We start from the raw sequence: 27,601 nt of genomic DNA, 5'->3' as shown, positions 1-27,601 counted from the left end.
ATCTGTTGCCCCCCCCTTCGCGCTGCTTTAAAATGCTTTATCAAAGGATGTTATGAAAAATGGGACTTCCTCGTGGGCAAGTAAACTGATGACCTCACACACTCCGTAGGAGGGGCGTCCCACGGTCAGACTAAACAAACAACAGAGGACGCTGGTTTCGTTCAGAGTCTGTTTATTCAATCCATCACAGTGGGACGTCGCGTTGGACAACAGCAGCGAAACAAACACCACCTCGCATTTGACACGGGCTCCAAAAACAGTAAAAGCACAGCGCAGGTTTCACGCCGACACAAAAGGGAGAACAAACAGGATGAGGCCCCTCAGCGAGGAACATCGATCTGTAGCTTTAAACATCAAGGCGTCCTTTGGATCATCAGCACATCAACAATGTGCTGCTAAAATAGTCCAAACTTGACTTTGTTTTCTTTGCAACCGTTCAGGATACCACCCTGCAGCAGCTTCATGAAGTCCAGTTTGACCTGAAATAGACACATGCGCACGATGTATAACACAGAAAAAAGAACAATGACTTGTGTCTAATAAGGTGTTTGACAAAAAAAGTTGTAAATTACATTTTAGCTCCTCCCTAATTGACAAATCCAGATTATATAAATATGCAAATATTGTTCATATCAAAAAATGTCACAGCTGGACAGAAGACGTCTCCTACTTCTCACATCACGCACACAACATGCATATTGGACCATGACACACAGTGTGTGAGAATACTCAGTTACAAGTAAAAGTCCTGATTTATAATCTTACTTAAGTACAAGTTCAGAGCCTCAAGATGTCGTCAACGTACCAAAAAGTCCTCATTATGCAAATGGTTTTCAGATATTTTTAAATTCTACTACAGGATTTTAATTAGTGATGGATTATTTTTTTGTAGGTCACATTAATGTTGCAGCTGGTAAAAGCTGGCTTAACCTATAATAACACATTATGATCTATTAGTTGATTTATAATTTGTTATTGACAATCTGAATCTGCAGATTAATTAGTCATTTAAGCAGTCAAATAAATGTAGTGAGGTAAAAAGTACAATGTTTGCCTTCAAAATATAGTGGAGTAAAAGTATAAAGTAGCAAAACATGTAAATTGTTAAAGTACAGATTCCTGAAAATTGTACTTCAGTGATTCAGTAAATGTATTTAGTTACATTCCACCACAGATTAAACTGAGTTAAGACAAAAACAACTTCCTCCCCTCAGCAAATGAATAGAAGAAGAGCCTTCTAGTGTCTCTGCACAGGCACAGTGAAGGTCTAACACCCGAGTGAAGTAACAATAAGAAAAACATATTACTTTTCATACTTCATAAAGCCGTGCTGTGTGATAAGACAAAACAAGCTGATTGTCTGCTCAGTCCAGCAGGGGGCAGTAGCTCACCTCGGGAACGTCCATCATCCTTCTTAGCTTCTGGTCCCTCCAGTTCCAGTCCAGAACCACGTACTTCAGCGCCTGCAAGCTCAAACCCTCTGGACCAAAAACAAAGAGTTTGCACAAACAACATCAAAGCGCCTGGAAGTCTTTAACAGGAGGACCGTTGTGGCCACACCTACCTTTCTCAATCAGAGCGCTGATCCTGCCGGGCGTCCCTACTCCTATGTGGGTGACGCCCTTTTGCAGCAGCTTCACCTGCTCCTCCATCTGTTACGGACATAAAGAGAACCCGTTGAGTTTGCTCCGACAAAAACCCGCCGTTGAACACAAAGCGCATGCATCGCGATGACCCGTCGGTCTCTACTACCTTGATGTGTTTTGCGAAAAGTTTTAGTGCTTTGGCTTCACCCTTGAAGGCGGTCATCTGCCTGGAAGTAACACAGAACAAATCGTGTGAATACAATTTGAAAAAGTTGGAAAAGAAGGAATTGAACAAGCGTCTCTGGTGCGTCACTCACTTGATGAGCTCAATGGCTCGGAGGGCGGAGCTACAGACGATTAGCAGAACCACAGAACTCTTCTCCTTGTGCTGCTTTTGAATCTTCGACCACTTGGGGCAAACTAACAGGAAAAAAAAAAAAGGGAAATAAAAGTGAGACGCGCGTGTCAAAAGTCAACAGCTGATAGGTTTGTAGTTTAGAACAACACTAACCCTGTTTCAGATACGAGGAGAGGGTGTGCGTCAAGTCATTGCTGGACAGGAAGCTGGAGTCTGAAGATGGCGGGAGAGCAGACGGTGACCTCAGTGAATCAACAGATCAGCAGGTATTGGCCGAATTTCACAGTTTAAAGGGGACTTGCCCCGACTCACCGAGCAATTTGAGCTCCTCCTGCTCGATCACAGAGAGCTTGTCTGCGAAATACTGCGTGACCAGGGTCTGCAGGTCTGCCGGAGAGCCTGGTTTGGGCTCCGAAGACGACAAGACATCCGTAATTGTCTTCTTCTGGTAAACGAAACACAGCATTGTACAAAAATATTCACAAAGCCCAGTGACTGTTGTCCCTCTTTATTAAAAAAGAAAAGAAAAAAAAAAAGCAGGTGTCACCACACTCACCTTCCTCTTTCTTTTGGGTTTTGTTGACTTTTCATCCTCGGTGTCTTTCTTTTTAGGAATAATACACTCTTTCTGTGAAAACAATACACGCAGATTCATGAGGATAATCCTGCATAATCCTCATGAATAAAGATCTGAGTTCATTATAACACAAAGAAAAACACAAATATGTTAAATTATCCATCCACCCAACAGTCCAAGCCTCAAAGATATTCTTCATATTTACTTATTTATTGCCTAATTGTTCCAGCTCTAAATCACAGTCCAATACAAGTTCTGTGCCATTCATTTGATACACTACCTGATATCTATTCAATCTAACAGAATAACTTCCTGATAATGTCACATAGTGGTTTAGAAGAAAACTGTTTTACGCGCTAGGTGTGCTGGAATAATAAAAACTTTTAACTAGCAGCTTTTACACAGGAAGGTGCAAAACACTAGAATACCTGTTGAGTCTTTTTCTTCTTCTTGGCCTTCACCGTTTCCTCCGTTACACTCTTCCTCTTCTCTGGTTTTTTCGTTTTGTTTGTTTTTTCTGTTGGCGGTTTCTCTTGTCGTGTCTCCTCCTCAGACGCATCTGGAAGAAAAAAAGAGGGAGAAATTTTCCTCATTACACTTCTGGATATATGGGTTAACTTGCAACTGCAGTGCAAGATGAATGAACTATTAAGATCAGAATCAGCTTTATTGGCAAAGTTTTTAGGATGAGAACACACTACAGGTTTTGCTGTTAGACATAACCCATGGTTATAGGCTTATGGAGTTATAGAATCTGTTTCCATAGTTTTGCTCGTGGACCAGAGATTTGGCATTTGCACATCATGTTTTTAGGCTGTTTGGTTTCCTCATCAGGTGCAAGTGTTCTCCAGGCAGTACATTTCAGTCACTACAGAAAACAAACGTTCCCCGAGATAACAATCAGGCAGCATGTGGTAATATTTAGCTTCTCTGTTGCTACCACTTCTCTGTGCACACCTCTCGTCTCATGCCATTTCGTTGCAGTGCCCTTCCTGAGAGTGCATTTTTTAAATTCCTACTTTTTCTTTGTAGTTCCTCCAGTCTAATATATCGCCTCCATCTTCTCTAAGTGGACCGTAAGAGCCAAAGTTTGAGTTGTGGTGGTGATGTCGGACTACTTCTATGAGATTTTCAGAGGAATCTGCTGATGTGTGTCTGCAATGGGTTGATGGTTCAAGCAAAGCATGTAGTACTGCTAGCCAAAACCTCATCAGAATCACCAAAAAAAGTTATTATATCACTAACTACTGATGGAAAATACCTGCTGGGACTCACTGATAGGGAACAAGATCTTGACCCATAGGGGCGTGGCCAGAGCTGCAACAAGATCTTGACCCATAGGGGCGTGGCCAGAGCTGCAACAAGATCTTGAACCACAGGGGCGTGGCCAGAGATGCAACAAGATCTTGACCCACAGGGGCGTGGCCAGAGATGCAACAAGATCTTGACCCACAGGGGCGTGGCCAGAGATGCAACAAGATCTTGACCCATAGGGGCGTGGCCAGAGATGCAACAAGATCTTGACCCATAGGGGCGTGGCCAGAGATGCAACAAGATCTTGAACCATAGAGGCGTGGCCAGAGATGCAACAAGAGCTTGAGCCATAGGGGCGTGGCAAGAGATGCAACAAGAGTTTCCTACGTTCATTGATTGAGTTCAATCTAAAAGTAAGGGCTGCAAAGAAATGGACACACATGGCTGTATTAATTTAGCCATTACAAAAGATAAACTATTTAAGATAAACCTTTTCAATGCCTATATAGCTTACAGATGAAACAGGATAAGCGTTTTCTGAAATTAATACATTTGTACACCTCTAATTACGAGCACAAAACAGCATTTTAATTGTTGACCCAAACTTCCTTTTATCATTTGCACAATATAGCGATAGTGAAACCTCTACTGAGCCATCACGATGCAGAAAAGCCTGTTCACGCTTTTGTTCCTAGTTGTTTTGACTGCTGTAAAGCTTTGTACACTGGCCTACCAAAAGCAGCCATTGCAAAACTACAGACCATTCACAATGCTGCTGCCAGGGTTTAAATAAAACCTGAAATAGGTTAATATATCATACAACTCCTGTTTTACGTCAACTACACTTTCCCTCCTTTATATTTTAGAATTCATGTCAAAGTCCTTCTCTTAGTTTTTAAGGCACTCAATGGCCTCGCCACCTTTTTATATCTCCCTACAGTTTTATGATCCTAAGAACCTTAAAAACAGCTGCTCTTAACTGCTCACAGCGCCCCAAAAATATGGAACACTCTGCCTACTATATTGCCAATAACTAGCAGTTGTCCATCTGTCTTATCTTTTATGATTTTATTTAATTGTGTATCTTCGCCTGGAGGATCACGCGGTCGCGTGTGACCGTGAGCGAGTGTGCACCTCCGTGTCTGTCCATGACTAATCTAGCATTCTCCTGCAACAAACTGCATGATATTGTGGGCGTCCAGTTATGGCCGCATGCTCAAGGACCTTTCATGGTTGTGGTGACTGACGTTTTATCAAAACACCTTTTATTGCATGTGTCATACTGATTTGGTGTTTTTCACCTCACGCCAGATGTTCTGCCTCGTCCTCTAATTTCCCATCTCACAATTGATTCATCCTTACACCACTTTGTTGTTGGTGATGTTTTTTTCTTTGGGGGCATTATAGTTGAGGACCATAAAAAGAAAAGGACAATGTGAAGGATGGATACGGGATGGTAGTCCACTCTTCCACTCGTTTTCATTCCATTATCCAATAACCACACCCCTTCTCCACATCAAGCCTCACTCTTAGACCTTCGTCCTCATTTGTCATCTGTCCAGCCATACACTCCCTTCGGCTGAAAGACCACTCCCACTATTGATGGGTGAAAGCAATCATTTCCCACTCTCTTGCTGTGCTAGAACTCATCCCCTTCTCCCTCTCATGCTGAAGGAAAGTGAGGACACACAGGTGCCAAAGACCAGGAAACGGAGGGAAGAAGGAAGACTAATCACACAGGAGGACTTCAAGATACTGGATATTTAAATGGATTACAATCAAAGCAAGGTCCAGTATATATGACCAGTAAGCGGTTCACCTGTTCTGCGGCAGGTAAGTGTATATTTCCCTGCTGGTATTTACGGGTAGGATCGGGCTTTGGGCTACACGGTTGCATGGCTGTTTTGTACTCAATGAGCTGTGAAGCACACATCAATACAATAAGCCTGTGGGGTTCAGAAGATAACCAAAACCCTCAGATGAGTGGAAGCTGAGGTTAAGCCCCGACACACACTTTTAATTTCACCGTTAACACTACGACAAACTTAACACACCGGTCAAGGAGCCATTCAGCAACACTCTTGAGGTGATGAGCCGTTTCAGCATGTATTTAATTTGGTGTGTAGGGGATGACTCATCAATTACAGGGTTCTTCTACTCATTTAGCACCACAGACACAACGCACATATTTTTGTACCAATACATGTCAACAATGTAACATCACAGAGGCTGTAAGGTGTCACGGGGGCCATTATTTTCACCCTGTAAGACAGTACTGAAATATCTCTGATGCTCACCAACAATGCAATCAACCAGACACACATTAAGTATCTGATTAGATATTGCAGTTTGACCAAAACCGGACAGTTTCCTGTACTATAGTATGCAAGATAAGAGAACACTACAGGTCATTAATAAGTTACGGGTGATAGAAAAATAGCTTTGGGTTCCTCTATCTTTTTAGATGCTGTCAAACAACATTTATCTGGAGAATTCTGAATTTATGAGGGCCTGGGGGCCCGAATTCATTTAAAGTCATCCAATCTGTACATCCAATCCGTTTTTAATTAGCACTTGAGATAATAAAGCCTTAGAATGGATGGTGAGAGGCACATATCACTGATTAATCACACGCAAAGTGCACGTTTTAATGACAACCAAACCAGGCTGAGGATGGTGCGCCTACCTGATCAATAATAAGGGTTTGCAATGAGACCGACAGGGCTTAGTGAATGAGGTTCTATTCATCACTGCTGGAGTAAAACACACTGGGTAACAAATTAAAGGGAAACACTAAATAAAAAGTAAGGTGTTGGGCTGCCACGGGTATCTGACTTTAAATATTGGGGTTGACCAGATATGTGCTCATACGTTTCTTGGAAATAAGTCATTCAGCATGAAAAAGCATAGGATATTTATTATGTTTCCCTCTTTATATTGATGATAGCACTGGACTGTGCAGGATTGTAGTAGTAAAGTGAGAAGGGAAGAGAAAAACTTCTGTGCTTTGTAATCCTTGCTGCATAATTTTGCATTCAGACTGATGCCAATGCAATAACCAGGGCAATATACAAATCAATAGACTACATTTAAATTGCAATACAACATGATGATTGAAGGGCTTAAAGAACCCTTACACCTAGGACGTATGAAAAGAACCAACAAATGAATGCATTAGCCAAGAATAAAAAGGACGGTGAACGAATGGAGTCTGTAGCAACAATGACAGCGGTTGACTAAATGCAGACTTGATAAATAAAGCAGTAGAAGAAGAAAAAAAAGAACTAGAGAACACTGATTGCACTTATGTCTCTGTCCACTTTGACTCTGATGAAGACGCAGTACGAACAGACTAATGTGTCGACTCCACTATTAGAAGCTGCAAATCAATCCGTGTGCTCCGGTCCCTATTTTCCCTCGTAAGTTTGCTGTCCTCGAAGTGAAAAGCAACTGATTCCGCGGAATGCTGGGGGGGGTGGGGGGGTTGTGGTATGTGCAAAGAAGGCCATTTCAAGTGATAATCTATGAGGTCAATATCTTCAACCTCAGCCGTATCCCCTCCCCGGTATCCTCCATGCCACACTCGACTCGCTCCAGTTGGTGGAGCCAGTAGGAAGAGACGAGTGCGCTCTCAGTTGCGTACGAAGCGACGGGGCTTACAGCTCAGCTAACTGTAGATCAATGAAAGCCAAACGGCTGTGGAGAGAGCTCAGATGTAGGGAAATGGGGCGGCTCGGCCATCTTTTAATGGCTGATCAATAGAGGAGACTGGTCCAACGGCGCTGACTGGATTGTAAAGGAGGATCAATCGACTGGTGCCAGGAAACGGTTGATTGTTTCAGTTTCAGACAAACGGCACTCGGATTTGGTTATTACATTTTTAAAGGGTGATGTGCTCACTCGTGTCAACTGGCACTGTGCCTACACAACTGACCTCTTAATCATCGACACAGTTAACTATTAGTCGGAGTAAAGATACCACTTTGGGTAGCGGGAGGATAAAAGGCCACTGATCCCTCTACACAGGCCAAAACACGTCACGTTATAGGAATGGAGACGCCCACCGCCCCCCAAATACACTGTGCAATGTTTCTGTTGTGTGCTTCCATAATAACAATATGATACTTTCCCAGGAAATCAATTCAGCGCTTGTTCAAACAATCAATAAACTCATCTCAGGACATGTAGTATTGACTGATTTGGGGAGTGGTGCGCGTGTGCGAGTGGCTGTAGCAGTTATTGGTTTTGCAGGCCTGCAGTTTCCTCTCTAAAGCCACAACGTGAGCATGTGTTATTGTTAAATCAATGGGGACTTTAAGGCGGCATGCACAAAATGAGAAAGCAGGCTATGGTGGAATGGCAGCGAGGCCGACTGGAAGCCCGTTCTGGTTACAGATTCATCGGCTTCCAACATGTTCCTGTCCGACCCATTCAGTCCAATGTCGTTTCGAGTTTGTACTAAATGACTTATTTCCCTGTTGATTGTTGCTAATCCTGGGATTTGTTCTTACAACGGAAGTTGAAATAAAGATAATTCAGCGGCGAATTCACACGGCCTTGCCAAATTTACAAGCTTGCCCAATGAGGGATGGGAGTAATTGTTATTTGGCTGTCCTTGTTCGGGTTTGTCAGGACATGTAACCAGAGCTTGAACATGACACAGTGCAGGAAGGTAGCATCACCAGCAGGGGGAGTATTGGATGCACAGTGATTAACTATTTAGGATTCTTGCAACCATATTTTGGATGTGCAAAGCCGGACATCCTGTACAACTCTCGTGACAGGCGTGGTGGTGTCTCTCTCACTCACACTCTCACACACACACACACACACACACACACTTCAATTTCCCCGTCAAAAGAATTATGCTAAATTGACTTCTTTCAGCGCCAGCCTTCATGTTCTATGCATAACAAACGTTCTTATATGGTAAGAATATAAGAACATAAATTGGGTCGGTGACATTCACATGTTCTAGTCGAGCCGATCCTAGGTGGCGGAGTGTGATAGGGGCTCCTGATGATGTCGCACAGGAGGTGCTAATCAGAGACATGAGGTTATGTAAATAACCCAAAGCTCTTAAGCTTTCCCGAGAACCAATTGAGGAAACCCGTCTCTGCCGTTGCTCTGCCAGCATATTGCAACTTATGTAACGGGGATACTGCTGTTGGTCAAATCCTCCGAAATGTGGTTTCTAACATCCGGCGTCGGCGTGACGATGGGGTTAATAATTGTGTCCCAAAGCACAGAAAGCAGCACAGACAAAAATCAACCTTAAATGGTAGAATTTCACGTCTTCATTATTCAGCGAGCTTCTGTCAAGAAGTTCTTGCTCAACATAAATAGCTTCTAGTGGACAAACATTACAGCATTACAAAACAATGTTGACCCTATCTCAGTGCATCACTGATGTACAAAAGGCTGTTTTGCTTTCCACAGCTATGCTTACCATTTGATTTAAGTCACTATAATTTAGGAGAGACCACCTACACGCATACAAATCATTCAAAATACATGACCAAAGGCATCAATTTGGAAAGAAGACAACAAGAGAAACTACATTTATTGAGGCGGGAGATCTAATTTCAACTGTCTAGTTACTATAAATAAAACTTAAATATTATACTTTGTTTTCAGAAAAGTGCAAAGCACAGTACTGCATTAACCTGATACTGTTAGAACTGCTTTTTATTTTAGTTCAACAACCAACACCACCACTATGTAGACTTCAAAGATCACTTGCAGATGGTGAGTAGGAACATATTGATTCCAAGCGTTCAGATCACAGGAATCTATGTCATTACAAAATGTTTGTACTCTTTCATCAACATTCAGTGGTCGTGTAAACCTCGAGCACTTTAAAACAGCACAGGCGGCAGAAAACACTGCCACATCTGGCACTTTAAACTTATCGATGGCAATAAAAGGGGAGTTGGAGCCATACTTAAATATTTAACATCTTCTGTCATGCGCATCAAACACAAACACACCCAAATAATGAAAGGGAATGATGTTTAAGGCAGAAAATAACTGGGTTTATAACTCATCCTTGTGCTTTGTAAGACATGCACGTTGCTGCAAAAGCTGACAGATTTCCAAGAGCATTCTTTAGTTCCTTAATCCTTCTCTGGTAGCAATGATGAATATGCACGTTAACAGTCAAGACACGCGAGTCAAAACTAATTGGCTGAAAACTATGGTAAATTCCCTGACCATGAAAGTCCATTAGTGCAACACTTAAAACAGTTGCAGTGAATGGTGGTTGATTGTCATCTTCATGCTAAAGTCATCAGCGTATGAAGCGTTTAGCAATACGTGCAGCCTAACCACACTCATAATCATAAAGTACAACAGCAGGAATCCTGGTGACAAAATAAGTTCATCTCCCGCTCTCTCCAGCTGCATCATTGTTGTTACAACACTCTTACCGGCCATGCCTGCGGTCCTGTGCTCGTGCCAAAGCATACATCAGCCATACGGAGTGCGTATTGCAAAGTGCTGCGCCAACTTGACCCTGGAAACGGGAAGCCGAAGAGGACTCCGGGGCATAGATCGAGCCAGCGTCCCATGACAGGTGGATATAAAGTGGATATGAGCTGCTCGTGGAGAATGAATTGCTGGAGCAGGGGGGAGGGGTTCAAACCTAAACTACCTGGGGGCCGTGGGGCCAGGTTGTTTGCTCGTGTTGCTCACTTCTCTGTTAAGATACCAAACTGTGTAGCATGTGTAGACCAGTTTTGGGCGGTGTTGGGATAAATAAACAGAGGTGGCCGGCCACATGTGCGACTGCCGGCCGGCGACCCCTTGCAACCATTATTGAGGCAGACTCTGGCTCTGAGCCAGAACTCGGGTTTAGAGGTATTTACACATGCCTGGCATCATGTGGGAGCGAGTGTGTGTGTGCACGTGCTTGTCTAGACACTGAGCACACTAAAGACGAACACAGTCTGACTACTGCCGTGTGAGTGAGTGAGTGAGTGAGTGAGTGAGTGAGTGAGTGAGTGAGAGAGAGAGAGAGCGCGCACAGTGAGGTGTTCAGACACCATCACCATTAGTCAATTGAAGGCCAAGAGCAAGGACACATGGGCAGCCGACTTGGTTTGACTGCTCACATTAACGGCAACATCAGATGGGCAGAGAAAATAATCAGAAGTGGCCCCGGGGCCACCAAAGACAATACAGTACACGCCAAAGATCACCAACCCACATCAGCTCCACCACACGTCGCCATCTTTATCTGTACTGACAACAAATAAAAAGATTGTATTAGGGAGTGGTCCTGTGCTGTGTGGGGAATATAAGTCCTTAGTGCAGCAAGTTTTGACAGTTTAAAAGTGACCTCATGAAAACTCCTCAGCGATTGTGTTGAGAGCTTTCATCATCCCTTCCTGTTACTGAAAACAAGTAGAGTAAAAGCAACGCAGGGACAGCTAAGACAGCTTCATCCGTCTCCCTGATTGATACCGAGAGGGTGAGAGGAAGGGGAGGGAGGCGGAGATCGTCGCTCTCCTTCCGCACAAGAGAGCCAGGAGAAAAATACTTCTATGCAAACACAATCTATTAAGTAAGCCAACACTCTCGCAGGGATTCAACGGCTGAGGCACAGTGTTGGCTACAGTTTGAACCGGCTCAAAGGGTTGCTCTCTGCTCTGGGTTTTTTCTTACACAACGTTTGTCCCTTATGCACTAGTGCTGTCCGTCTTGTTTAGAGAGGCTCAAGGTTGCTCTCGAACCATGTTGACAACAAGCAGATGCTGCCTGTCTGTGCGTACGTGTGCTGGTGTAAAAGAGAGAATGACAAATAGAGAGGGGGGGGGGGGGGGGAGGAAATGGTCTCAGTGCTTTCCTGTTCAGTAACAGAATTTCTCCGAGGAGGTCTTAAAACAACTGCAGTGACATGACAGGCCTCCAGGCATTGTTATTTTATATACTTCCCCTAATTGCTTTTTCCGCAATGTCCAAAACGGTGGGAAACACAAGGGGCTAACTTATCTAAACAGACAAAACAACTGAGGAGTCAGAGGTGTTCCCGGACACAGAGAGAGCTCGGACCAGAGAAGCAGAGAGATGACATCATCCTTCACTAATAAGAACCTGCTTGCTTTCTGCCTCGAAATATGGGATGAGAACACCAAGTCAGAGAGAGTTGGCTAGCTAACACTGTTAAGCTCATGCGATTTGCTTCATATAACACACACACACCCGACTTTCTGGCAACCTTCAGTCTGTTTCGTCAGCCAAGCGGACCGTGATTGTTGTAAATGTGCTAAGAGTAAGACTATGAGATGACATAAGCCTCAAACAAAGTAATGCCAGGCGCAGGCCTATCCAGTTCAGTAACACCAACAGTGATGATAAGACGCCTTCTGATTTTGGTTTAATCCATAATCTGCATCAGACGTTCACTTATGGAAGCTTCAAAATAACCACTTGTACTGTGAAGACACCACAGGACTTTTCATACACGAGATGTAATGTCGCGCTGCTTTATAATGAAAAAAAGAAATATGCAACCCATTTAAACAAGGGCAAATAGACAATAACAGTATAATAAAAGAGACAGTAGATGATCAAATAATAAGTCTTTGATCTGAAGCACACGCCCGTTTGTGTCCATGTTCAGCTGCCACCTCCAATAATGTATCATTCTCCAGTTCCTCCTAGGTGGACTCAAAGCCATGCACCCACTTGGTAAAAGCGTCAAAAGTGTTTCTCGGAATCAAGATGATGAAAAGAAGCCTCCCTTCCACGCCATGCTGCCCCCAAAAAACACTATTCGAAGGGCCAACGAGGGAGACAAGAGGGAGAGGAGGGAGGACCGACACACAAGAGAAGACCTGTCCCGTGATGACTTGTTGTTCCTGCTCAGTATTCTGGAGGGAGAACTACAGGTGGGATCTTTTCTTGACATCCCACATACATACACACATTAACTGTTTGAGTGACTGCAGCCATTGTAAGACACTGACACTGATTAAAGCCAGCGTTCTAATGGGATGTTTCTCACTCCAGGCCAGAGACGAAGTAATCGCTGTGTTGAAAATGAAGGAGACAGATTCGGCTCTACTGGGGGCCCGATATGGTTCCAGCGGACCGGAGAAGGTGCTCCGGGCCCTGCGGGGAGACTCCCTACGGGCCCAGCAGGACCACCTGCAGGATGTGTACAAAGAACCCGTTGCTGAGGTACCAACAGCCCGATAGTGAGAAACCAGACACCATATGGAGCGGCTGATCAAATTTAATGAGGAGAATACATTACTGTCCGACATAAGAGCATCTATTACGCCCGCATCGTTGCACAATTGCACACACTCGTTATTTTGTACTACAGGTGTTACAGGCGTCGGAGCTATTTGTCCGCAATAATTAGAAAATGTCTTCCTCTGATTTGTGCAGTTTTATTCTTTAGGACAGGAGAACAAGTTTCCGATAAAAACTTTTGAAAGTCAAGGCTTGGGTTATCCAAAGTAACCTGTACATTGTTCCAATAACATTCAATTACTGCACAGAAAGAATCTTATCTGAAATCTAAAAATCTTTCTGGATTGCTACACCACCCTCTAAGGATAAGTGGAAAAAAAGCATGTTAACAGTGGGGCACTTCTGCAGATCTCCGAGTTGTTTTCCCTTTTCTCCCCCATCAGCTCAACAACTTCGTGGAGGCCCAGAAACACTCATCCGAGCGGATGCGGGAGCAGCTCCAGGAGGTGTCCCGCTCTCACAGCGGAGCCCTACACAGGCTGGAGGAGCGAGAGAGGAGCCACGGGGCCTTCATCCATAAGAGCAACCGCCTCACCACGCTACTGGAGGAGGACAGAGAGAGGTCGGTGCACCGAAACCCTAGAGGTTCAGATGAACGCCAGAGCAAAAGACAAAACATTGATATTCCCGCCGTATCGGTAGCCCGCCTTGAAGCTACACTTGTAGTAAAACACCCCGTGCCTTTCAGAATCCCTCCCGATGTAAAAGAGATGAGGATTTACAGCTAGCGTAGAAAGAGGCTAAGGGATTAAAGTATTTCGGCACACTGGAACAAGCCAGATCTGAGCTCTGTGATGTACACTTGTGCAGGCTTAAACTCTTTTAGTCTATGTTGGTCTCTAATGCTCTTCACGGCTGAGTGGGAGAGCAAAGGCTCTCTTGGCTGCTGCGATCCTACCACCCCCAGTGTATGCGACCTCAAGACTGTACTTAGGAGCTACTCCACTCAGACACAGTTCCCTTAGGTTCTGGACTTGGACCTTGCGGCCAGCCCGGCTCGGTTCACTCTCCCTTGTAAACACATAAACATACACTCACATGCAATTACGTGTACCGTCTAAATTGCCACCCTCCTGCCCTAATTCAACAACACCACACAACACAGGATAAGGCCCGCTTCTAAACCGAGTAAATGGGCCGACGGTTTGCTTGTGGGTTGAAACGTTCCCTTCAGAAATAGAGAGCACATTCAGATGTGGCTATGGGTACAGCTAGGTCTGACATGAAGGAGGTCACAGGCTCTCCTATGCAATTTGAGGCCTCGCGACGGGGGCCGCTGTGTTGAAGTCTCGGGTCGTCTCGGCTCACGTACCACCAGAGTCCACTCTGTAATCTAGATTGGACCCGCACTGGACCCGCAGCCTTGGGAGGAGACTAGTTGTCTGCATATGAGTGCCAAAGTGAAAAAGGTTTACTGACACACACACACACACACACACACACACACACCAGAAATAGCCATGCCAGTAGAGTGATTAAGTTTACTAGAATTCTGTCTATTCAAATACAATGTGGAAACCCTAAAACATGCACACATAAAGGCTTTGTGGTTAATTTCGTCCTAATGATGATTAATACATGAGTAGACAGCATGTCTGTGGTGCAGTGTGAACCCTGTGTGGCTCAAACATTCCTGGCTCTTTGAACACAAGAGTTTTTCATCTCCTTTATCGATTCCTTTCAGGACAATCATCTAAAACTTCAATTTATCACAGAATCTGAAGTTGCAATGTTAGGTTGGGCTGTGTGGGAACTTTATATATTTTTGTTTGTCTCAGACCAAAAACAATCAGAGCATGTCACCTCTGATGGCCGTTTTTCACCATTTCCTGACATTGTGTAGACCAATCAATTACTTGATTTTAATTGGGAAAATCACCTGCAGATGAATTGATAATAAAAGTAATTGTTGCATCCCTGAAAACACAATAAATTAGCTACTCCTCATTGCAAATTCCCAATCAATCCACAGCTCTTTCGCCGTTATATATTTATTTGTGTTCTAAGGCACACTTTACATTCCCTTTCTTTGTGTTCCCAACTGATTTTCAGCTTCTTTGAGCTTGGCACAGAAAAAAAGATTTGAGCCGAGTCAATGCTTGCATTCATCCACAGGGTAAACAACACACGGCACATGGCGATACAGCCGGTCCCTTTCATCTCTCCTCTCCATCCTGTCTTTCTTACATTTCACTCAGCAGTAGCCTAAATATTTAACTGAAAGAATTTCCACTCCTACTCCAAATCCACTTGAACTATCTTTCAATCTCCCTCCCTGTTTCTTTTTCAAAGCATACGCTCTGAGCTAAGAGAGCCACTCAGCCGGGCTTAAAATCAGCCCCCCCCCCCCCCTCTCTTTTTCATTTCCCTACAAAAGCAGTTCCACAAGGTGCCATGTGCTCAGCAGATGACCTGTTTCAGCAGTCAACTATAAGGCAAACTCCAGTCACGGCATATAATCACTTTATGCCATAGCATGATCCCCGTTGCGTGTCAGAGGATGATTACATAGCGCACATCACAATGCAGCGATCGGGTTGTTCCGACCTCAGCTATCAGAACAAGCTCTGTGTGTGTGTTTCCTATGGGCTGTCAATGGGCTGACAGCATCTCAGCATTAACCGTACACACATGTTCGACACACCAAAGACATCCGTGCTCTCATCTGTTCACCCCGGTTCTGAATCAAAAAACTAAAAAACTTTTTACAGGCTCTACCCTGAAGCCACAAACTACTTTTAGACTAGTTCCCGTTTTCCCTCCCCAAGTGATGTGGCCGGCTCAGCAATACATCATCACCAGTAAGTGCCGTGCTGGAGGCTCGATGAGGCTGTACTGAGGCAGTTCTTTGGGCTGAATGCTAAAGTCAGCATGCTAACATGTTCACAGTGACAATGCTAACCCATAGGTAGAAGGTTTAGCCTGTTCATCTTCTTAGTTTAGTGTGTTAGCAAGCTAACACTTGATCATTTGCTTTAAAACAAAAAGTACAGCTGGGACTGATAAATTATGGTATTTAGTCATAAACAAAAGTATTGGACAAATTTAAAATGTTGCATGAAAGGCCAGTGGATCAACAAAGTTATCACAGTTCATCCTGAGGGGAGCATGAATGTCCGTGCCAAATTTCATGGCAATCCATCCAGTTGTTGGATGGATATTTCCCGTAAAATCCACAAATGGCGACCTCATGGTGTGGCTAGAGGACCGCCAAAATCATTCAAATTTATCCTCGGACCATGAATAAATAGCCTACATAACTTCATGGCGAATGATACAACAATGGTTGTGACGTTTCACTAAAATGTCAACCTGCTGGTGGCGCTACTGGGCCGACAGACGAGCATTGCGAGCCCTACAGCCGCACCACTAACACGGCGAACAAGCAATCAATGAAAAGGGAAAAGCTCTCTGGCTTGCTTCAACATTAAACATGGTGGAGGAAACATTTTAGAAAAATCACTTAAAAAGAAAAAGGACAAAGTAAACTTGGCCGTGTCGTAGCGGAAACAGACAGTCCATCCCTTACACTCGACACACATCCAAAATCCGCCCAGCCAATAATATGTCAGGAGAAGAAGAAGTGCTTAAATCACCGTAATAGTCTGGCAGAGCATCACTTCAGAGCAGAACCGCTGTTCTGATCACAAGCTGTTGGGCCTCTTTATTAGCTACACAAAGCATATGAGGTCAGTTTAGTCACTGCTTCAATGTTATTAAGCATGCTGGAAAATGGAGAGAAGTAATCCAGGGCAGACTGCCTAAACAGCTGCTTTTCTTTGTTTTTTTTATCTTCAATGTGCCTTTTCTGTGACCTTATACAGCATTATGCTCAGGACATCTGGAGGATTGGAAGAAGGCAGCAGCTACAAAAACTCAATATTCCCAAATTACACCCCACTGGATTGAAAATAGTAGCTATGACAACGGCTCGGAGAGTGCTCCTCATGTAAGGGGGCGATGTTTGAGGCTTTTCCTGGAAGTGCCTTTGAGGGATCGTACTTGTAATTGAGGAAAAGCGCTGTAGATTGCCAACCCCTCCTCTCAGCGAAAACAGGACCTCATGAACTCTGGTTTGGGAGTTGGTCTGAGCGGATCGGAGTTGTGAGGAATGAGGAGGATTTCTCCCTCACATTCCACAACCACAGAGATATCTCATCTTACCGAGATCTTTCCTTACAAGAGACGACTTCAGCGTCAAAGCAGATTAGTCCAGCGGGGTTGATCAACCTCAGTGATCTCTGGCTTTGAAACAGGCCGCCACAGTTGTAATCAATCAATTAAACACGTGTCAAATGCTTAGAAACTATTCTGTGAAATGTGTCACATTAGCACAGAGCTGCTAAAAACCTCCAATAACCGTGAAGACATCGCTTGCGTATTTATGAACTGTGACCGGCATAAATGTTGGTCACTGTTGTGCAAGCTTTCCTTGTTTTCTCTGAACAAATGAGCAATCTAGAGTCCCACGCCTGGTGTGAAAATGCTTGAAAAACATAAAATGTTAAAGAAAACTGAAGTTGAAGTGCATCTTTTAGGCTGTTTTGTACATTCTTGTGTGATGACAACATGGCGCTCCTTTAATTATTGGACACTAGATGGGTTTTTGCTCGACAGAAAGAAATACCACCGGAGGTTTATTTCCCACAGAGAGCTAGAACTGGGAGCCACAATGCAAGTAAGTGCTCCCTCCTGCAGCGCTGGCAGTAGTATCATCCAGTGAGATAATATATCCTTTATTTTCCCATTATCGTTTTGGGTATTCATGTTGTGACAGACAAGACTGGCAGTGGGAATAATGAGAGTATAATCTGTCATCCCTCCCTACTCCACTGAGCTCATGCATTCGACTTGACAGATACCATCAGAGAGGGATTCATTAGAAGCTGAGGCTGGCAAGAGAACAACATAAATTGCAGTTACAATTAATAACTAAAAGCAAGAAGGTATGGTGGAGAAGAAAATGAGTGCGCGAGCGAGAGACAGATGATTAGTTATTGTATATGCTTTGGCATCACAATATTCTCTTGAAACGTTCATGCCAATGAATCCTTTTTGAACTGAAAAAGAGACGGATTTTATTAATGGCACCTTGTTCTTTTTTCTTTAGAATCTCATTTACTTGATGCTTTGGCAATGTTGTCCTTGTTACATTTATGCCAATGAAGCATATTGAATTGAAAAATTTGAATAGACGGAGAGAGAGGCAGACATATGTTTGTAATTGAGGGCCTATGAGCTGATGATGTCATCTCAGTCAGGTTATCAGGCCCCAGGCAAAGCAAAACTAACAAAACATGTCTCTTCTTAAACCACATGGGAACACCACACACACACAATACAGTGTGTATGAGCTACAGGCCTAGCAGCACTTATGCAGCATAGTTAACATGTTTGCTCAGTCTAACCCTGCACACAGACTGTTAGCCGTTTTAGTTTGAATTGTGATTAAAGCTTTAGCTTGCTACGCACACACACACATACACACACATTCTGTCCTTCCCATTAGCCTCTTTGGCATTGCTACACAATGACCTCATCTGGAATGGGCTGAACTCCAGTAAAAACACACACACAAGAACGCACACACATCAGTAGAGCCTGTACAGTCCCATATAAGGACTTACTGATGATGTAATGGGCGCCAAGGACTGCGAGTGAGACTCAGTGTGCAGCGCACTTCTCATAATGTTTGGTTTTCCGGATGGAATGTCCACATCACTGGGATCTCCGGGAAAGGGAGAGGTAGAAGAGTGGAGGCGATTTATTCTCTAAGGATTTTTAAAAAAGGACAGAGGCCAACGGCACAGCACAGGTAGGAACAGTCCAGAGACTTGTGACCAGCGGAAAAGTTAGAATGTGTATTTAAAAAATGTATTAACCCACAAAACTAATTAACTGCAAGATAAGTTACGGGCAAATTAAGTTCTCTCCAGTCCCGCAAAGTTCCGATAGAACATCTTTTGATGTCATGTTGGTATCAAATAACAAGAGAACAATTCAAAGAGGTGTCTGTCTGAACTGTATATTTAGAACAATACATTAAGAATTACTGAAATCTTTTCACTGAAAATGCAATTTTTACAGTTTACATTTCTGTTTGCAACTCTTTGCTATTTAAAGAAGCATTATTGACAAGACACAACTACAAGTGGGACCAATAAAAACTAATCTTGAGGTTAGGTAGTGTAACCTATTAATCGATGTATTAGAGCGATAACTTTCAGACCAGCGATAAATCCAATTCGGAATAAGATAAATATATATTTAACCCTTTCACCCACACACATATGGTATGAATCTTAATAGCAAAAGTACAGATGCTCTAAATGTAACCGTAAATCCTTAAAACACAATGTGCAGACTCATATTTTACACATTACTTGCTCTAAAGATCTTATCCACACACCATTACTTACACACAAAGCTCTCCACACGCTTCTCATCAAATATTAAGAGAGGACATTCTTTAACATGGACACAGAGGAAAACATGCATCGAAGCATGTCGAGCAGACCTCTCAGCCCTCTGGATGCCTCCAGTACTCAACGTCCACACACTCACATGAGATTGATTCCAAAATAGTTCAAATTGACTGGCGAGAGATCACTTTGAACTGCGCCTCACTTGCAATAACACTTGACAAAAAAATGCAGTGTGTATCAAACGCATTTGTACATTTGCTGGCATGCATTTGGGGGAAATGTGGAGAGTGACAGCACTTGTAAATGCAGCCGGTCTGTAATTACTTATGGAACGGGGGGGGAATTCCTGCCGCTCCTCGCTGGGAATGGGGTAGCGTTGGAGGGGCACAGGAGGAGGGTGATTTGGGTGCAGTGTCGAGGGTACTCAAGGGTAGAGGAACTTCTTAATTAACAAACACTCCCTGCCAAGGGACCATCTGCCGTAATAGTCTAAACATCCTACAGAATGCATGCTGAGTGCAGAGCGACGTGGAATTACATGGACGTATCTTCATGTTTTAGGGTTTACAAGTAGGGACAAAAAAGAAAGCATCACTGGCTTCTGTAGAAGTTTGAGTAAGGAGGAACCTGTGATTCAAATTCTTCTGAAAATTATAAATAAATGTTTGTGTTGGAAATACACAATTTACAAAATTGCTTGTGGCCAAGAGGTTAAGTATAAACACAGACAATTACACAATAAAAGCATGCCAAAACAGTTTGACATCAACATCGTTTGTTTCTCTCTCTACAGACTCAAGCTCCTCATTGTAAAGGAGAGAGAATACCAGGAGATTAAGGAGAAGAAAAGGGAAAAAGAATTATCGGCTCTAAAGGATGAGCTCACCAAGCTGAAAGCCTTTGCACTGCTGGTTGTGAGGGAGCAACGGTGTCTGAGCGAGCTGCTGGAGGAGCAGAGGCGCCGCGGCAAAGAACTGACCGCCGTCACTGACCGCATCGAGCGGGAGGTTGGCGCCGCTTACCCCGGCGCAAAGAGGGACGAGCTCAAATCCCCGCACCGTAATAAAGCCTCCATCTTCCACCAAAGCCAAGACGCCATGACGGCCCCAAGCCTGCTGTCGGAGGTCGAGCTGCTGAGGAGAAGGGTCGTGGAAATGGAGGGAAAGGACGAGGAGCTGGTACGCATGTGGGACCAGTGTCGAGACCTGGACCGCAGCCTGGCGAGGGAGACCAGCCGCTGCCGTAGCTTGAGGGTTGAGGTGGATAAACTCAACGGCAGGATCAGCGAATTGGACAGGATAGAGGAGGCTTTAGGTAAGAGCAGGCAGGACTGTAGCGTTCTGAAGGGCAGCCTGGAGCGAGAGACGGAGGTTAGCGAGGTGCTGTCGGGCGAGCTCGACGCTCTGAGAGGTAGGGTGAGAGAGCTGGAGGCCATCGAAGGCCACCTGGAGAAGAGTGAGGTGGTGATTAGACAGGACCTGGCCAAGCTCAGGTCACTGACGGTCGCTTTGGTGGAGGACAGGAAGACCATGGCCGAGAGGCTCCGGCAGGCCGAGGAAAAGCTCAACAGGAAGGAGGGCAAAAGAAATGAACAAAACACTTTGGCAACAACGACAGAGAGACTGAGAGAGGAGAGGCAGCAGGCGCTGAGGTCTAAGGTTGATTTAGAGGAAAAGATTAAGGGCATAGCAAAGGAAAAATATGAGCTCCAAGACAGACTAAAAAGTGAAGGGGAGAAGAATGGAGAGCTACAGAGTAAAATCACTATGATGAAGAAAAGGTTGCAGATCTTGGAAAACAGGAAAGAGAAAGAGAAGTACGCACACGGCTCTATTCCAAACAACGCTGACCACCACTGCCACACAGAGGACAACAAAGTCAAAGAATTGACCCTGGAGCTAGAAAGGTTGCAAAGGAGACTACGGGACAAGGAGGTGTTGGAGGAGGAGCTGATGAAGGTGGAAAGTGACTTTGAGTCCCTGCAAAAGAGGTTCAAGGAGGAACAGAGGAGGTCCCGGGCTCTAACAGAGGAGCTGGAGGAGGTGAAGAGGGAGCTATCCAGGTACGAGCAGGCAGAGAAGCAGGAGGTCAACCAGGAGCACCTTCTCCTCTGCCGCCTTCAGAAGGAGCAGGTCAAGTCCAGGCTGCTGGGCAGAGAGGTCGACACCCTGAAGCAGAAGCTCCACAAGCTGATGGGCACCGAGGAGTCCATCTGCCGGGTTCAGACGGATCACTCCACGCTGCGGAGGAAGCTGACCCAGCAGGAGGCCAGCAACAGAGAGCTGGCCAGAGAGATGAAGGAGCTGTGCGGTGAGCTCGACAGGCACGGACAAATCCAGAATCTTACACCCGGTGCGAACAAACGACGCTTTACAGACCTCCATCAGACCGCCAAGGAGGTTCAGACCGAGCCCCCAGAGAGCCTGCCGCCCGACTACAGCGAGAGACTAGACGAAGAAAACGAGGATGAGGAACCAAGCCGCGATGCGGAAGTCATGAACAGAAGAAGCTCTCTGGTCAACAACCTGAACAGCTTGAACAGCACGAATAACAATGTGAGCAAATACGGCGGCCGTTCGGCCAATGGCACGGATGCGCACCAACCGGTTAACGGAGAGGTGATGATGTTAACGCACACACCGGGGCAGCCCTTACAGATCAAAGTAACACCGCATCACATACTCAACACGGCCACGCTCGAGATAAGCAGCCCCAACGGAGACACGGCTACATCCTACACCAGCACGGCCGTCATTCCAACGAGCGGCGCCTCGCCAAAACAGAGAATTACGATCATCCAGAACTCAGCTCTGTCTGCGGTTAACACTAAAACCCCACCCTCCAGCCCCGACCGTACCGTGTCCCCGCTCGACGGTGCGCCCACCTCTCAGGTGTCGCGCTCTGTGACACCCGACCACGGCGGCTCCCCCGTTCAGATCGTAACGGTCAGGACCTGTTCTCCGGAGCCGCCGGATGCTGCGAATCAGGCGGTCTACTGCAAGACGCCGGAGCGGCAGAGCGGCTGGCAACACCAGAGGTCCGGCAGCACCGACACGGGTCCCAGTATCGTCGCCACGGAGGAGAACAAAATCCATATCCATCTGGGGAGCCCCTACAGCCAGTCTCTGAATGGTATGACCCACAGCATGCCACAGCCCGTTGGGCCGTACTATCTCCGACATGAGCAAAGGACTCAAGTGCTCGCCAATGGCTGTCATGTCAAAGGTGTTGGCACGATTACGAGCAGCATCACTATATCCCCCGCTGCCTCTTCAGCTTCACATTCCTCAAACATTACAGTAAGTGGCCTTTTTGATTAGGTGAAAATATATTCTCAGCATACTGTACTATGTTTTCAGTCACGTTTCCGGACCAGACAACTCAAACAATTCACTTTGTCTAAGGAGAACCCAGAGTTTTGGGGATTTTGTAACATTCATGAAATAAATGCTTTGTGGTATTTGTCCTATAAGAGCCTTTGTATGTCCTATTTGGTGTAGTTAGTGTGTCCTTAGACTGGCTGACTTCTACAACCCTGGACTGTATGACATGAGTGTCTAGTACCTGTATGAGAGCTAAGCGAGACAGCATCGCAAGCAAATGTGTGATGTGCTTTTTTGAAAAAAAATTGTATCATCAATGTTTATTAAAAGTGTTTGTGTTGACTTTATTTCTTCACCTTGAATACTTTTGAGAGTGTGTTGGCATCAACGCAGCCATCAGGCTGCCGGACAATTTAAATGCAAAACAGATGGAATCAGAAAAGACCAAAAACCTGGTTTGATGCCAACTAAACACTGCGAAGCACAACACACCAAGCACATACCCGCTTACGTGACACGTTTCAAATGAAGTGACTGGAGAAAACTAAGAGTCACTGGAGAACAGGTAGGGTTGTACCTGCTACCAACTAGTTTAAAGCTTCATTCATCACATAGACATCTACTGTCTGTTCATTTTGTTTAAACCCTGTCTCTTTGCACAGTTGCATTAAGATTATGCCACTAATATTATAATATATCATTTGTCATAAGATTTCAGTGGAGGTTGTGTAGGATTGTTTTCGACTGATGTGACTTCCAATATTATTGATTTCCAATAACTCCAGATCATTGTAAAGTCAGAAAAACTAAATTTATTGGAAAAAATAGATTTTTTTCATCCGACATAATATTCTGCTTGTCATATTTGTTGGCGTTTCGTCTTTCAAAACATTTTCACTGTGAAACCAGTCAGAATCCAGTTTGCTCTCACAAAGGGAATCAACAGCACCAGCACTGTAAATTATTTAACAAAGAATCTTTATTTTCCATTTTTTTTAGGGTGATAACGTCATAAAACAGTCATTTTAGGCTTGTTTCTAAATCAATACAAGCTTTGAATGTAAATAAACTACATTCTGTAAGGCCCTAAAAGACTTTTTATGTGTTTGTTTCAACAGTTGAGTCACCAGCTATTTCAACCACAGCAAAATTCCTCACAACTGTGTGCGTAAGTGTGAAACCTCCTTCAAATGTGCACTGGAAAACTCAGCTCATGTTTCTCTGAAACAATTAAACTTGGAACACCTAGCGGTGGAGGGTCTGTTAACGTTTTATGGTGGACAGACTATTAAAGGCCTTTTTCTATTTGTAGCAAAAAATGATAAACGGTCAATTGTAATTACCAACGTCTTAACACGTTTACAACGGACAAACAACATACTTTTAAATACTTTTTCAACTTTTGCACAACCCCGTAAAACATTTTCTCAGCTTTTCTTCATTTACGGTAACAAATATAAAGCAGCCAAGAGCAGCCATTGACATGCCAATACTGGTCAGTGTTGTTTTGTTAGCCACGTAAGTTGCCAACAGTTGGTCATCTCCTGCCAGCTAAACCTCCCACTGCAGACCAGTGATACAGCTCATTTCATGCTTGTGTTGATTTGCGTATGTTATAAATATGTCCTTTATCAGATTTTCCTGTTTATATTGTACAAACAAGAAACATGTGAAACATGAAAGTACCAGAGTCACAAAAAAAAAAGCTTCAATTGCTCAAACTGCACACTAAGGCATGCAGGCGAAGGAGACCTGTCCAGAATATTAAAAGAGGTAAGATGGATTTGGCAAAAATACATAGCACACTAATGAGGAGCAGCATTTATTTTTGTGAAATACATTATCACAGTATCCAACTTCCAGAATACCTCATACCCTAAAACCTAAATCACAACATTCACGGTTCACAGTACAACTTTTGAAAAGTCGAAACCACTAACTATATGGTTACGTAGAGTGTCAGAAATAAATGGGCTGTTATTGAGCTTTAATAAAAGCTGTGATGAGCTGTGTCGTCTAAATAAGAAACTAACTGACAGTTTTGGGGGACACAATGGGGCTTACTGTGGTGGGAGAGGCTGGCAGAGCCGGAATATGACGACAAACAGGGAGAAACATTAACCGCGCTGACATCACCGGTTGGCAAGGTAAGAAGCCAGATGAGGCAGTTGATGAGATTTTAGGGGCAGACTGGAGCGCGACAAGAGGCCTCATGAGAAACGGTGTCATTACTCTGAGCATTTAGCCACACGAAGCATCACCATAAAAGTCATACCGCTTCTTACGATTCTCCTCTTCACTCTTGTGACTTTAAACTCAGTCCCACGCACTAAAAGACTTCAAGTCTCCTTTTTCCGTCCTGTCAATTGTCAGTCGGGCCTTTCTGTCAAGCCGTTCTGTGAGACAAATGTACGCACTGATGGGATGCCAGTCAGTCAAAAAGGGGCCAACCTAGAAAGACAAAGAGCTGTAGACATCTCTCAATAGAGTCCATAGATTTATATGGTAATGATGTAAATGCATGTGATTCCGGCTCATTACACCGTAGTGCGGGTAAAGTGTATAAACTGGCAATAAAAGGTCATATATTCAACTTTCAAAAGTACAACACGACGACATCTTTGCACAAAACAAAAGACAAATACTTCACAAAAAAAGTGTAAGATCTAATATCAGGTGAACAACTAACAGATACATATGCCTCCTTTCTCTAATCAGATGTCTTCGTGGGTCACTAAAGAAGCCTGGTCCAACAAGGATTCCCAAGACTAAAAGGATCAACTCATAGAAGATGCAACAGAGCTCTCAATACAGGACAGAAACATGGGAAAACTCCCTCCGTGCATACAGGGGAAACACAGATCTGAGAAAGATACGTTTAGCACTGCGGTCTCGTGTAAAAGAATAATAGGTTGCATGTTAAAATGTGCAGAGTAAATTCAAGAATTGTGATTGTAACCATGCCAGGGAGTATCAGGAGGATATTAAAACAAAAACAAGCACTAATAAATGATTAGTTGAATAATATATACAGCCACCATAGGCATTTGCCACACAGTCAAACAACTGGTTCAATTAGGACTGCCCCGAATGTTCATTTCATGCTGCTGCTCACCTGTGTAGGTAAACAGCTAGTAGACCGTTTGTTTTCGAGGTAATAGGGCAAACGGTAGGTTATCTTACCATCATTACAATAGAGCACTTCTAAGGCATAATCTAACATTCTTCTGAGCAGTTTGACTGAAGAACGTAAGGATACATGCCCATGAGTACTCAAATGTGCCAAATTCAAAATTCTGATCATTTCCACTGCCTCCACACGGCTCTCAACAGGGCGATGGCGGAGCTGCTATATAAACGCTCTGAATCCCTGTTATAAAGAACCTGTAACATATTATATTAATCATATTGTATTTCCCAGAATTGCTTTCCTCCTCTGAATAAATGTAAATAAACAAAGTAATATGCTTGGTGAGTATCGTCATTGTATGTGCTTCTATCACAGCAGTGGTAGAAGTATTTAAATCTTTTACTTATAGATATATATTATGTACATTACCATTTGGTAGTTAAATCCTTAACAAGATTTAGAAACTCGTGTAACTAAACATGCCAAAAATCAAGTGCAGCCAGAAACACAACATTAACCTGTGAAATGTAGTGAAGTAAAAGTATAAAGTTAAGTAGTTTAAAATGGAAATACTCAAGTAAAGTTAAAGTACATCAAGATTATACTTAAGTAGGCCATAGTGCTTTAGTAAATGCTAGTAAATATCCACCACAGGTTTGTGTAACTTATGCAAGTGATATATGTCTGCAAGTCTGTTAAATATAAACGTTTCATTTCAATAACGTATACACTTTGTCCAAAACAATGAGACCAGGGCACATATAACAGGACTGCCCTCTGTTGGTATGCAGCGTGCATGAAGCTGTGGAAGGAACAGCCGCAGGGAACTGCCTCTGTTACTGCATGGGGATGAGGATGATGGGCATAGCAGAATAAATAGAAGAACGCTATGTATATAGATGAGCGCTAACTGTAAGGTTTAAGGGTACGACAGACAACGTGATCATTTACTCTCACCAACACACGTGTTTACACATCCTCACTAACACACGTGTTTACACATCTTCTGCTCGCGACAACTCCTGCTGCCCATGCTAACTTTCCCCGTCCGAACAAATCACAGGTAGGCTGTACAAAAACCTGCTGGTACTTTGTGTGTGTGTGTGTGTGTGTGTGTGTGTGTGTGTGTGTTACACGTGCCGGCTTTGGTAACGCGTTAACTTTCACAGATTGTAGCTCGTGTTAACAGTACCTGCTGGCTAGCTAACGTTAGCTTACCGTTAGCAGGCGACGTTTATTGCGAGAGCTACAAGCTAATGTTAAGAGTTCGTTTATCGGGATAAACCAAACACCTCCCGGACCACACGTTTCAGAAACGCTACAAAATAAAGATACTAAAGTCAAGCAAGATTACCTGAGTTGCCCTCCTGTGCCCACCACTCGTCACCCAAGTCGTCTCCCATTTTCCTCCAGCTAGTCGTCTGTCCAATCCGAATCTACCGCTGAGAGAGCACGCTGGGGGTGTGTTCAAAAGTAGCACGTTTTAGAGCACACTGGGGGTGTGTTCAAAAGCAGCACGTTTTAGAGCACACTCGGGGTGTGTTCAAAAGCAGCACGTTTAAAACTTGGAGCGAGTGGCGTCAACGGGACACCATGAAAACTAAAGTTCTCCCACAACATAATTTACATTAGAAAAGATAGACATATGTTGGGTTTGGCAGAGATTTTAGGAATATACTCAAATTGT

The 27,601-nt window shown here is 44.0% G+C and overlaps 2 protein-coding genes across 3 annotated transcripts; one reads left to right on the top strand and one right to left on the bottom strand.

Annotated features, from left to right (window-relative positions):
- Window positions 1-155: 155 nt before the first annotated feature.
- cmss1 (cms1 ribosomal small subunit homolog) lies at window positions 156-27,344 on the bottom strand. Of its 2 annotated transcripts, none has more exons than XM_031869368.1 (10): window positions 27,269-27,344; window positions 2,950-3,080; window positions 2,501-2,572; window positions 2,257-2,389; window positions 2,098-2,157; window positions 1,904-2,006; window positions 1,753-1,813; window positions 1,565-1,652; window positions 1,392-1,480; window positions 156-479 (listed from the first exon to the last, which is right to left on the bottom strand). In XM_031869368.1, the coding sequence occupies exons 1-10, from the start codon at window positions 27,315-27,317 to the stop codon at window positions 396-398; spliced, it is 870 nt and encodes a 289-aa protein (XP_031725228.1). In that variant the 5' UTR covers window positions 27,318-27,344; the 3' UTR covers window positions 156-395. The 2 variants fall into 2 exon arrangements, with proteins under 2 accessions (XP_031725228.1, XP_031725229.1); XM_031869369.1 differs by having other exon boundaries at window positions 2,257-2,386.
- Window positions 18,670-23,126, top strand: LOC116395451 (filamin A-interacting protein 1-like). The gene is made up of 2 exons (XM_031869363.1): window positions 18,670-18,851; window positions 20,255-23,126. Exon 2 carries the CDS (start codon window positions 20,559-20,561, stop codon window positions 22,779-22,781), a length of 2,223 nt encoding a protein of 740 aa, XP_031725223.1. The 5' UTR covers window positions 18,670-18,851; window positions 20,255-20,558; the 3' UTR covers window positions 22,782-23,126.
- Window positions 27,345-27,601: the final 257 nt, after the last annotated feature.

Source organism: Anarrhichthys ocellatus, unplaced genomic scaffold (genome assembly GCF_004355925.1).
Source record: "Anarrhichthys ocellatus isolate YVR2014 unplaced genomic scaffold, GSC_Weel_1.0 scaffold47, whole genome shotgun sequence".
NCBI classification, from domain to species: domain Eukaryota; kingdom Metazoa; phylum Chordata; class Actinopteri; order Perciformes; family Anarhichadidae; genus Anarrhichthys; species Anarrhichthys ocellatus.
Note: the sequence above shows the minus strand (reverse complement) of the source record. Positions and strands in the feature narration are given on the sequence as shown.